The sequence below is a fragment of the Myxocyprinus asiaticus genome, chromosome 34 (genome assembly GCF_019703515.2).
Source record: "Myxocyprinus asiaticus isolate MX2 ecotype Aquarium Trade chromosome 34, UBuf_Myxa_2, whole genome shotgun sequence".
NCBI lineage: Eukaryota > Metazoa > Chordata > Actinopteri > Cypriniformes > Catostomidae > Myxocyprinus > Myxocyprinus asiaticus.
This window is the reverse complement of record NC_059377.1, coordinates 31457153-31471082: the sequence shown is the minus strand read 5'-3', so window position 1 is coordinate 31471082 and position 13930 is coordinate 31457153. Positions and strand designations below refer to the sequence as shown.

Here is a 13930-nt window from a genome sequence, read left to right as displayed (position 1 = left end):
ATGAAATTTACAACGTAACCAAACTATATCTGATAAGCAAATTGAGAGGGATTTGTTACATTGATATAGGAATTGCCTGATTCATAGCCTACCGCACACAGCAGATATCGGTAGTCGACTGAACACAAAAGGCAAGATTGGCTTTATGACGGCACTCCTGCGCAGTCAAAGGAAATTTTATCTGTGCCTAAAAGGTATGAATAGCGCCTGTGGTAAAAACTTAGTTGTGTTAACAAACACCCATGTCCCGTTTACGGCCTCAAAAGGCCATGCTGTTTCCGTCCCCTTTTCCTCTCCTTTTTTTAAATATTTGTCACGTTAAAAAAAAAAAAAAAAAAAAAAAAAAAAAAAAAAGCCTATGTCTGCATTTTCATTGTTGGGAAGTGCTTGATTTTAGACTTGTTAGAAACTTGTCTGTTTAGAATAGGTGAGATATATATATATATGTATATTCAGTTACACATGACTCTGAGTAATAGTTCATTTTGTTCGCTTGTGCCGGTAAAATGTAAAGCTTTTATTTCTGCCGTTTGTAACCATTATTTTAACACAAGATACGTAAATAAAATAATTGTATGACCAATAATAAAATATAAAAAAGACCATAATAATAATAACAACCAAGCAGATTAAAATAAAATAAGACAGCAGTAGTTACATGTTCGACGGCTGCAACGTGTAACTTTATTTAATTCTGAGTATTTTTCTGTTTTATCCGCCTGTACTGAATTGCAACAAAAGAAAAGTTGGGCAACCGATTTGAGGGCTTTGCATAGATACAAAATTAAATCACTTTTCATGCTATTTTAACCTATAGGCCTACTTAACTAATTCATGGTGAACATTCAGAAATATTGCCCTGTTTGAACGGTACATTTCAATTTATAGGACCAAAAATATCAGTAATATATATACAGTAGCCTAATATACATAACTTCTTATTGGTTTGCATTAAAATAATAATAATAAAGACAGACAGACTTTTGGTTGTAATACATGAGTGTGTTGGTTCAGTCACTTCTTCAGGCACTAAACGGAAGCAGATTATGCGACGAGCTCACTGGTGCGCCACTGAGGTCGCTGTTGCCTACGGCACCCAAGGCTCCTTTAGTGGTGTTGGACGTAACCGAGGCCTAGACTACCGAGGGTAGTTAAGTACTGTCTACATTAAGTTTGAGCACAAATAATTCATGTCTAGCTTCAGTCTCGTTCACTAATAAAACAAATAGCACATCAAACATCTCCGACAAAGACTAGTTCAAATGGCATAAATTCATTAGTGTTGCTTTGTGTACAACTGAACATTTCAAGAAATATGGCTGTGAAATGTATACTGGTAAAAGAATGAATATATATTGTAATATCGTAAGATAAGGACGAATTAAACTGGGGCAATTAAGACAGTTTCGAGTTGCAGAGTTAAAATATTTAATCCCAACAACATGAAACTACCTAAACCACTCGACAGTCTGGTTCAAATCTTCAGACAAAACAATTTAAAGGGTCTAAACAAACCGCTGGCTTTATCTTCCAGTTGTTATGACTTTATTTTCTTTAAAACAGTGTAACATCTATTTTGTAATTTTGTAACATTACATTTCAACCCAGTAGAAAGAATAGTGTCTTACTTGCAATTCTAAGATTCATTTAAATATTACGGCGAAATAAAGACTGAAATTTCCATAGAATGTAATCCAAACGTGTTTATTCTTGATTCTATCCAGTCTGCACTGAGGATAGATAGTCACTCAGAAAAGCGACGAGACTCAAATTAGCCAGCAATAAAACGCCACAAAAGCAGACTACACTCACTATAATACTATGCTCTTAAATGTTGTGTCCTTTGCGGAGCTACACTCCAACAATTTCCACAAGAGATAACAATTAAAAATGTCATGGAAAAAGCCAAATTTATGACACATAACGTCAGACCTTTTGAATAAATATTTAAAGCAATATAGCCCCGAAAAAGGTCACGTCCAAACAAATGCAAAATCTACTAATTTAATTTGCAACATTGTATGTGTGTATATGTTTGTACAAGGCTAAAAAAGTATTATTTATTTCTGTTTCGTCCCACAGAATTATTCAATATAATTTCGTTGTCCAACTACCTTGATAATGATATGTTTAATAATGTCTAGTAGGCCTAGCCCATCCAAAGTATGATCAAAATGTAGCGCGTGTACACATTTTCAAAACATTGATAATTTTTAGAAAATTGCTGAATTTAAAATAAAAATAATGGGAAAAGGCTATATGGTCTATAATTAGATTACGTTTATGTTGCACAATGCTATAGTGCTATTAAGCATTTTAAACATTTTACAATAGGCATATAGCAAACAAAACGCAGTCATTTGCATTCCATGTGTTAATAAATGAACCACATGATTAGTGTTTCCCAAAACGATAAAACTGTATTAAACAATGACAAAAAGCAGGTAAAGTAAACGGTAAGACTCAAATATATATAGCCTATATACAAATAAATAAAAAAAGCACTCAAATGGGCAGCTTCCATAAATAAGAACACATTGTGTTTATCAAATCAGAAGAGCATCTACAAACCAGTGTTAGGAAATATGTTTGAAATTCTCATCATGAGGAAAACTTATTACCGTCCGTGCCAGAGTTTACGGATTTTCTTCTCGCGGTTAATTTTCTTCAGTTTTTTACGGCTGTTTTGGAACCATCTTTTGGTTGTCAGGTGCACACTACGGCTGATTTCTAGGCGGCGCTCCTGAGTCAAGTACACCTTTTAAGGGGAACTCCTTCTCGAGCTCCAAGTCTCGCGAGAGTCTCGTTCGCTGTTACCAAGGTTAGGATTATAGATTTAGTGGTATTTAATCGCCAAGTAAAAGTGTTTATTTTATTTATTTTTTATTTTATTTTTTGTCTACTGCATAGCATAAGTTTGTTGTTTATTATTATTTTTTCTTCTATTAATACCAGTAATTGGTAAATAATTGTTCCATTTTAAATTTGTTGGTTTGGAACAAGGACTTTGTCACAATTGTTATATAAATAACAAAACATTAGGCATAATCTACACCAGATTAATACATTAATAAGATAAATAAAACAACATTAAATAAAACGCACACGTAAATAGCATAACAATAATCCTATAACACAAAACGATCGCCTCACCTTGGCCACATTTCATCAAGCTCTGTAGGCCATAGGATGACGTTCTGTGCTTCTTCCTCGGTTATCATTACCAATGATAACTGGAGACTCTACCACATCTCCATCTCGTTTTCTTGATAATATTGTATTAGAGAAAGTTTATATGAGCCTCCACTGCAGCAGTAGGCTCGACCTCCAATGGCCTACAACATATTGTGGTAACGTTTTCGAAGTAACATGGCAGGGGTATCAAGCACAAGCCCGACGCATCTCTTGAATCATCCTCTGTGTGGCAGGCTGCTACTTTGGCGCACTTCAGTGACTCGAAAATACAATATTTCCTCATGTCCTGCGGGGAGACACGAAATGTAACCATGCGACAAGACTTCATTGCTTCCAACCCCACATCCAACGTGGTCACAGGTGTAATTTGGCAGGCACATGTTTAACACAGACATTTCTCCGCTTGTAGAAACAACAGTATAAAGTGCTCTTCAAAGTCAGATGGTAAACTCAAACCGCTTGAGCTTGTGTCGATTCAGTCCGCTTTTTAAATAGGGAGTCCTCAAGATAACTTTACCGGGAAGTGTTTTGGCTATTGTACATGAAAGATCTCACTGGCTGTCATTTCCTTCGTTTGACATACTGGATGAAACGAGGTGCCCTCATTCAATTCAGTTCCCTCATCGCTGCCAGTGGGAGCTAAGAAACCCAAATAGCCACACCCCAGGCGTCACACAATGGTATCAACAACTTCAGGAAGGCAGAGAAGAACAGATGAGGGACAACTGGATTTTTGATTTTTCGACAATCTACCTCGCACACAGGGCCGTAGCTAGAGGGGTGAAAGGTGGTAACGATTCTAGGGGCTCAAAGGTACAGGGTGTCCCACAACAAATTATAAACTGTTTTTTTTTTTGTTTTGTTTTTTTGTTATTTATTTATTTTTTTTATAGGAAAGGGGCCCAGAGCATTATACAGTCAGGAGGCCCAGATAACCTTGCTATGGCCCTGCTCGCACATGGAAACACGTGTGCTAGTTCACAAAACACTGAGATACTTGTATATGTTTGAAAGTGCGTAAAATTAGCATTTGTAAAATTCGCAATTTAAGGCCAACCAAACACACACACTAAATTGTAAAGGTAACGACATTAAGACTAAAACTAATAATAATAATAATAAATACTTAGGTCTATCGCTGATATTAGAAGGGACGGAACAGAAGAACCAACATCTTACATGTTAATTACAAATTATACAAGAACATTTAAGTACCCAGTTTCTGAAATTGTCATTAGAAGAATCGTTATGCCAAGCTAAAATAAAATTAAATAACTGAAATATTGGAAGGACGTTTGTTTCATGGTCTACGCAAGTATTTCAGTATGTATGGAATATTTCAAAATTACGATTTTACCAAAAGTGACATTATGTTTTCGTTCCTTTTAATAATTCCTGTAGATTGTTTGCGTCACATGATTTTGTTCCTTACTCTTTCGTTTATCTTAGTTTGCCATTTAAAAAATGAAATTATACAAAACAATGAGAACAAATTCATGATACAACATGAATTGTGTTTATATTGTGAACATTTCATTAAACCGAGGTTGCTTGGTCAAAATGAATTTTAAAAATATAGGTGAAAAATCGTTTAGTATCGCAAATTCCACCATATAGACTACCCCTATATTCCAGATATAGTCTGGCCCTTTATCTCTCTCGATATTTAGAGCTATTTATTATTTTATTTATCTTAATAGTAAAGGTGATCTGAAATTTTTTTAGTAGCCTAATAATAATAATTATTATTATTCTGCTGTCTGGTATTGGTTTATTGAATTATTCAGTTCGTTTTATTTATCTGTTAATCCAGTTAATTTTTCACACTATATTTCCAGTTATCGTGTTTATGTTTCCTTCTGAGTTAAGATGTTCCTTTGCTGAAGAACTTGGGTAGAAAGGCGCTAGAACATTGTTGTTGTTTTTTATTATATGTTATCCACAATCTCAAGACAACAAACTCATTTTTTATTCATTTATATATTTATTTATTTTTTGTGTGTTAACTTTCAATAATAAGGTTTAGATTCTCTCGTGTTTGGGAGGAAGGAGAAATTGTAAGATAAATCATTTAACTAGGTCTACTTTGTTCAGTTCTGATCAAATAATAAACAGTTGAATTAATCAAGTCATTTCTTTTTTGTACGTTTTTATTTTTTATTTTTTTTTCTTGTGTGTCTTTTAGTTCGTAGACATGAGTGAAAATGTCACAAATTCAATCCTTTAATTCCTTCATCGAGATCGCTGTAAGAGGAACTCAACAACAAGAATCTGACATTGTTGATTATCCATTAATGCTGTTACTTATATATATAATCCCTTTTGCGGAAAGGCACGATCATGGTTCACACTAACAAATACCATTTCGAATCACATAATTTATTTCTCAGTGCTAGATAAAAGGGAGCTTTGGAGGCAGTCTAGTTACTGCTGTGTTCACTGGTCAATGTTCAATCATCGCCGAAGGCTCGAATGAACGATGTGCGACATTTTGAAGCCACAATAAATCCAGGAATACAGCTACCCATAAATTAGCTTGGAAAAATTAATCTAATAATTTTTGCTCAAAGATATAACCGAAAAGGCATAGTCTACGGTATGCTTAATGGATTTCTTAATTGACATACTTCATTTGCCATAAATTTTTTGATTCAGAGGTAAAAATGGAATTTTAATACCCCCATATTTTACACGCTCATATTGAACGTAATAAGAACAGTAGACGTTTAATGTGTGTTCTGGTTCCAGGAGATTAATGGTAAGAAATGTTTTAGTGGCTGAATGAATCTAAGGGACTTCAGAACACCTGCAGGGGATTTGACTCTGAATCGACCTTTACAACACTTTGCAATGTTTTTTTTAAAAGTCTTGTTGAATTAATGCAACCACACTGAATAAAAGTTTCATACTACTTCAGTTAAACCTTTCTACAATTGCAAAAGACAATTTAAAATTTGTTAAATAGTTAATATAAAACAATGTTGACGCATCGCTTTTGAAATTGATTTGTTTGGTCTGATGTTACCTTAAAACGGTTTCAAAACCTTGAGTTTGTGAACACCCTCCTGTTCCACGGCCATGACATTGATCTCACGACTGCCTCCCAATGGACACCATTTGAACCTACACGTGCGACTTCTAACACTGCTCGTAAGCAAAGAGAGAGAAAAAAGAAAAGAAAGCAGGGGAAACAAGAGAACGAGCAAGAGGTTTTTTGGTGGTACTTTTGGTGGTAAGTAATAGGCTACAAACACGACAAAAAAACTCAAGCATTTTGGAAGCCGTTCCTCAAGATCTCTTTGCCTCCGTCCCCTTGAAACCGTGTCCAATAACCTTGGTTCTGAGACAGTTTATGGCACCACACTGCAATCACCCAAATGCTCCAGACACAGACAACTTTTATGGTCGCGTTGCTGCAGCAACAAGGAGGATGTCCCAGTAATTAGGCGGATATTCCTAAGCGCCTCAAAGGATGCACCAGCCAGGCCCAGCCGCACCGTAGCAAGCAACCATAAAGCTTAGTCTTTCTCCCCCTCTCTTCTACTTTTTTCTCTCCCTCTGACTTAGTTTATTGCTCTTAGACTGTCTCATGTGAACGCTACGGGCAAGGCTATAAACACTAAGATGATAACTGCATATACAGTGACCATTGTGACGGTAAAACTGTCAGGTAACAACTGCCCCGTGGCCTGAAAGAGTTGTTCTTTCGAGAGCTCATGAAAAAAGGGAGAAACGCTTTCTATGTTTTTCATTAATACATAATGCGCATAACCACATGCATATGATATATTCATAATATGTATTGTAGATCTGAATTAAGAGCAAATAATGTAACAAAACTATACTTTCAAAGTACCCATGTTGAATATTAAATTTGGGAAATATGTTATACATGATCTTCTGGATTACAAGCAGCCAAGGTCTGTTTAATCCCAGCACAATGTTAGTCACGTTTCAGTAGGCTACAGAGTACCACATGTAGGCTACACATAGGTTCAGCATGAAACATATTTCATTTTTGAGTGAAAATGCTTTAATGTCTTATAATGAGCCTGCAGGAGGCCACTTCTTGGATAATGCGAGTCCAGAAACGCTGTTTATGACTTTCGGGTGAGATTCGGAGGGTTCGCATTTTCTACGTTCGATCAGTCTTTGTTGAGTTGGCGTCTGTTGCATTTCTGTGTTCACAGTTTGCATTGAGGGGTAACTTTAGATGACTAAAATATTATCAGTTCACACTGGCACGTAATAAGTCGCTTTCATTTCTTAGAGACAACCGAGTGTTAGAACACTAGCAGAAAGTGTAACATAACACCTTTACTATAACAACGGAGCACATTTCATCTGGTTGCAAATCAATAAATACTTATGAGCTGGGAGCAGTAACGCTAACATTCTTGCAGTTTTTCTTCTGTTTGGTCACACCAAAGTCATTAGGCCCAACTGTACAACACACCATACATTCCTCTACACACTTAGTGAGTAGCTAAAAAAAGCCAAGCCTTGATTAGACCCAAATATTTCAGACAGTTGCAAGCAGTCTTTGCGCGTATAGTCCACCACAAATGCAAGCAGAAAAGTACTTTCAAAAAAACAAAATTTCTGTTCGCAATAAATGGTATAGAAAATCACGTTTATATATACTGTATATATGGGCACAGAACAACCCATACTTAAATGATGGAAACTGATGATGCACTATGATCTCTGTAATTGTATTCAAGTAAAGGTGAATGGTGCCTTGAAATTAACCGCTGAGAATCTGTAACGTCTCATTGTTGATATCATTATTGCAACTGTTGTATAAGTTATTTCCTTGTCCTAGAGCAGAGGGTTCGTATAGTATTGTAATCGGTCCCGATTGAGTTTCTTTTCCTTCATGCGCCGGTTCTGGAACCAAATTTTCACTTGGCGATCGGTGAGGTTAAGCATCCGTGAGAGCTGAAGTCGTTTCTCTTTGTTGATGTACACGCTAAAGAAGAACTCCCTCTCAAGCTCTCGAATTTGAAATTTAGTATACGGGCATCTCTTCTTGCGAACCCTGGGTCCTCCTAAGAAGCAATTAACAAACACTCGTCATACATATATAACAATTTACAAGATGTACGTTAATATGTATAACGATGTCAATGTTGTATGTTAATATATGGGTTGGTCTAACATTTTATTTCCGTCACAAGGTCGGCAACAGATGCAAAAACATTTTTCTATTCAATTAATTGTAAAATCATCTTGACAAGAACTACAATTTATAATATTAATAGGATATTATATTTTATAAACAGCAAACACAACCTCACAAAGCCACAGAAATCTCTTTCATACTGGCCCCCGGTGGCCTCCGGTGAGGCCACCTCTTTCGTAAGCATACTTGGCAATAAAGCTAATTCTGATTCTTCTGATTCTGATTCATCCACAGGTTTTATTTTCTTATTTAATTATTTATTTATGTGTTTTCTTAAACCTGTGAAACAACATCCACGAATTAACAGAGACATACGAGAAGACTGTGACTCTGCTAGCAATACTGTGAAATCACTGCGGCTACTTAAATACATTTTAAAGTTCAAGTTAAAAATAAGTTTTTCATGGCCAATTTCAATTCCAAGCACGTGATTCTCACAGTTTATAAGTAGCCTAGGTTTTGTTGGGGAAATCTCAAGCCCTCCATAAACATTATACGCTTATAAAACAGCATATAAAAATTTTAACAGGAGTGCACAAGATTGCACTGCTCTCACCGCTAGTCTTTTCCTCGTTGTTGCCGGAAGAAAATTCAGGGGTACTGGTCTCCTGCCGCTCCTTTCCTTCAGACTCCTGCTCGGGTGCGGGCGCTGGCGTTGGGTACTTGCTGGAGTGCTGTTTATCTCTCGCTGCATATTCGCTGCTCACTGTACAATCCGAGCCCCAATACGTGTCAAAAAACTGATCAAATGCTTGAGGCAGCACCCCGTTTCTTCCAACACCGCCGTAGAAGCTGGATGCGGAGGTCGAGTTCGATGCAGAGTGAAAATAGGCTGATGAGCTGTTCTTGGGGAACATTTCACCAACACTCGTCGGCGCTGGTAAACAATCCCTGTGTACTATATCCTCCGATGAATAACACTGAGCCAGTGGACCCCGGTGAGGCCATTTACCGGACGCGTCAATAGCATAGTCTCGGAATGTAACCTCCCTCACATGCTGTACCTGAGGCAGGTTAGATGAGTACGAATAGGAAACGGGACGAGAAGATGGATTTTGGGATAGGAAAGAGGGCAACGTGGAGAAATCAGCCCCTGGAACGTAATACGTGCAGCTGGGCAGATACATGTTTGAGCCAACGGAAACCCTCTCGTCAAAATCCATCATTAAAACTGTGCAGCTTCTAGCTTGGGCTCGCGAGACCCATACGCAACGCCCACAACATAGCTCTCATGAGCGTGTGTCTCTTACACGCGTTGTAGGGCTATCCGAGAGGAAGAAATTTTGAGACGTAAGATGACGTGGAAATCCGTCTCTATTCATTCCAGCGGAGGCTAAGGTCACGTGATATATTAAAAAAAAAATTGACATATGCTTTCATTTTTTCTTTTTGTTGAAGTGAAATTGATATTGAAGAGAAAGTTATCAGTGACTACTGTCTAATGTTAACTGGGATAGTAAGCTGTGCAAAGAGGTTCCAACTTAAGTAAATTTCGAACTTCCAATAAATCTGTACATACAATTTGCCAATAGCTACTAGTTTGTGAAGATTACCAAAAAATTACTGTTGCCCGTCAAAGAAGTCCATGTCAGCCATAGTTTACCTCTATAGTTACATGCAGGATTTCTCTAAGCAAACTGGAACATGAGCCATCATAATTGTTCAGTGACCGTGGTGTTTACTAAAAAAATAAAAAGCCTAATTTAAACTGACAAATATACTATATGATGCATTTCTGTTATTTTCCAAATGAAAATATATAGAAACAAACATTTAATTATTTATTTTTTGTGACAACTTTATTTGTAACGTTCTATAACTGCCAATGTGACAAAATGACAATGTTTATATGACTTAGATGCTGTGTATATTGTTGCTGTAAGACATAAACACTTACCTCATTTCTGTTTTTACATATGTCCAGGGTTGGGAGGGTTACTTTTGAAATGTATTCCACTACAGATTACAGAATACATGCTGTAAAATGTAATTTGTAACGGATTCCATTAGATTACTCAAGGTCAGTAACGTATTCCGTTAGATTACTCAAGGTCAGTAACGTATTCTAAATACTTTGGATTACTTCTTCAGCACTGGTAGATTTTTTCACTTGTTTTGACTATAAAAACTCTGCCAGTACAGTAAGGCAAAATACACATGTTAAAAATATATTCTCTGAAAAACCTAAATATCTTATGCAGTGTTGTTTCTAAAACTAAATCTAGTTTTAAGGATTTTTAGATATTTTTACAGGAAAACAATACAAAAATTATCACCAAGAATACGATTTTTGCCCTAATCTCAAAGGTCTTATTAGAAAAAAATAAATTATGATCCAACGTGAATTTTCTTGATAAAAAAATATGATCGTGCCTGGTAACATGTGCATGTAAAATGGCTAGAAAAAGCATTTTAGCTTAGCGTAAAGCTGACAATTTACACAAGGTTTATTTCTATTTCTTCTGCTCCAAACTAACTTCAAACTTACTTCTCTGTCTGCTCGTATGAATGTAACACATCATAAGAAAGTGTTTCACCGCTGTTCAAATGCACTTTGGATCGCATCATTTATATGTATAAATGTTTTCCATCTGAAAAGACTAAATAATAAATGAAACAAATGACAATAAAATGCAAAGTAATCTCTTCAGTAATCAGAATACTTTTTGAATGTAACTGTATTCTAATTACCAATGATTTAAATTGTAACTGTAGTGGAATACAGTTACTTATATTTTGTATTTTAAATATGTAATCCCGTTACATGTATTCCGTTACTCCCCAACCCTGCATATGTCTTTAAGTACTTCGGTCTTGCATGTCTTAGTTATATAATTGTTGGGTTAATATCTCAATCTCTGCTATGAAAATTTGATCAATCTCTATTTGTCATCAAGATTACGCAAGAAAATCTCATGATGAGGTGTTTCTCTTGTCCAAGACTACATTCTGATTATCAACATGACCATACTGTGCGTTAAAATAACATGGTATTAAAGTATGAGATACAAAATATATATATATTCAAATTTATATAACATTAAATTTCAGAATTTTCAATAAGTTTATCTTCTAGTGTATCACATTTTGTATTTCTCAGCTTCTATACTTACTATTGAACATTGTATTAAAAAAAAAAAGGTACACTATTGAAAAACAAATCTGTAAAATGTACGATACAATAACGGCAGCTGTGTTTGCCAGAAATTTACCGCAAAAAATACGGTGACCATGTTTCAGGCTTTACATGATGTCATTTTGATGCCTGCATATTTGACAGTTCACTGCCGTTTATATTATTAAACGATATAAACTTAATATATTAAGCTTCTGGAACTTCAAAAGTCTACTGTTCACTGTAAAATGTATCGCAGTAGTAACTACAAAAGACCACATTATGATTTAAAGTTCATCAATTCAAAAGTAACCCTTCCAGGAGTAATAATTAATACACATGTAGAGACACAGTGTAACCTACACAAACACAAAACACCATCAGGTTAACACATGTGACACAAAAATAATGCAATAAACATTAACTAAACTATATTAAAAATAACAAATTATAACATATGAAGAACACCCCAATGTACATAACTGATATTAAAATTAAGAAGAAACATAACTAAAACTTCTCGTAATTTTAGCAATAGTTTACGGTAAAATGTACGCGTTCTCTTGATAATATACATTTTGAACATTAATTATATTATAAAATCATACTTTTACATACAAAATTTTTTATTTTACCATAAAATTGCATTGCATATTGTCTTGTTAAATACATTATTATATGTTAAGGTACTACCCATTAACCACTTTTTTTTAAATTAATTTTTATTTTTATTTTACAGGTTATATATATATATATATATATATATATATATATATATATATATATATATAAAACCTGTAAAATAAATAAAAAATTAATTTAAAAAAATTATTTTATTTTATTTTACAGGTATATATATATATATATATATATATATATATATATATATAACCTGTAAAATAAAATAATTTTTTTTTTTTTTTTTTACGGTGTAATAGAATAAGCAAATTTAACCGTGTGTATTAAACCCGGATTAGGCCGGTAAAGGACTCACTTTTCCACATCGCATTTACTTAATCCCCTTGTACCTTATGACTCCGAGGAACGCACGGAGGTGAGTAAAACTTGGTTTAAAGGCTACTCTACTCACAGCGACAAAAATGACGTCATCGCGGCGTTGGCGGAAGTGCGCTTTGACTTCGCTAGACCCCAATTCTCGCGGCGGTGTGCACACCACTTTTTGTAACTGATCGTACAGTGCGCGCGGCGCCGCATTCAAAAATGACTTGGGTGAGGCAGCATTGGCTATATTGTTAAACTTGTTCATATACAATGCAAACATACAATAAAAGTAGGTTAATAATAGTAATCAAATAAATAAAAGAAGGTTTCAAAAGAAAAAGAAAATTAATCTGTTAAATTAGATAAATCAAACATTTTAACTAATCTTTTTGCTTTATTATTTTTACAAAGCTTTACCATCTTATAATAACATTGCCGTTCTATCAGAAATACATTCAAATTAGGTTTATTTTCTGACCATTTCATCTTATGGATAACGACACTTCCATAAATAGAAATAGAAGTTTTTGCTTTTTATTACTAAGGTTTATTACTAAGTGGCAAAAAACATTGAGAGCATTAAAAAATAGCACAAGTTAATGAAAATTAAGTACATTATTCATGAAACACGAGCAGAACAAAATTGTGTGCAAATCGTTAGTAAAACAATTACTGTGTAAATTGTGGCATTTATTTAAATGGGATACACACACACACATTTGTTTTGCTCATGTTTCATGAATTAGGCAAATTTACTGCAGTGTAGTGACTCACTGCAGGTTAGCATTTATTTGAGTTTATGTGAATAAGCATGAATGTAAGCATCTCAATGTACATTTTATAAGCATACAATATAGTAGAGGTGCCTTCTACACACCTAAATGTTGCGAGAGTGTAGCATTGCTCTTTAGATTTAAATTGTTTTGAATAGAATGTGTGAAAAAATGTTTAATACTGTAGCATATCTATATGCATATCTATATGTATACATTTATAAGAGTAAGGTCAATAAATATTCTATTAGCATTTTTAAGGCATGATACAAGTATTTGTCCGGTGCCTTAATATCGAATAAATACAAAACCGAATGTCTGATGCTTTTATTACAAAGATTCTTGTAAAGGTTTTAAGTAGTTGCGTCTGACTGGCAAACTACTTCTTCTCACTACTACTTTCTGCTGATTCAGATGATATTTTCTCTGGGCTGCCCCCTGTTGTTTCACAGAATAATAGCCTACAACGGCGGGCGCGACGCCTCTAGAATTTAAGGAGCTGCGCGCGCATTCTGTGGTCCGGCGCGCTGCGGTGCCAGGCGAAAGTGTAAACAAGGCTTAACATGAGCCTCATACCATACAGTTTCCTTATGGTTAGCAAGGTGTGACTGTAGTGCGTTTTTTTTTTAAGTATACTGAGATTGTAAATTCCTGTTCAAT

General features: G+C 35.0%; 1 protein-coding gene across 1 annotated transcript; it reads right to left on the bottom strand.

Annotated features, from left to right (window-relative positions):
• Positions 1-7149: 7149 nt before the first annotated feature.
• On the bottom strand, positions 7150-10049 carry LOC127425198 (homeobox protein Hox-A11a-like). Its single transcript, XM_051670914.1, has 2 exons — positions 8937-10049; positions 7150-8246 (listed from the first exon to the last, which is right to left on the bottom strand). Exons 1-2 carry the CDS (start codon positions 9544-9546, stop codon positions 8017-8019), a joined length of 840 nt encoding a protein of 279 aa, XP_051526874.1. The 5' UTR covers positions 9547-10049; the 3' UTR covers positions 7150-8016.
• Between the last annotated feature and the right edge of the window lie 3881 nt (positions 10050-13930).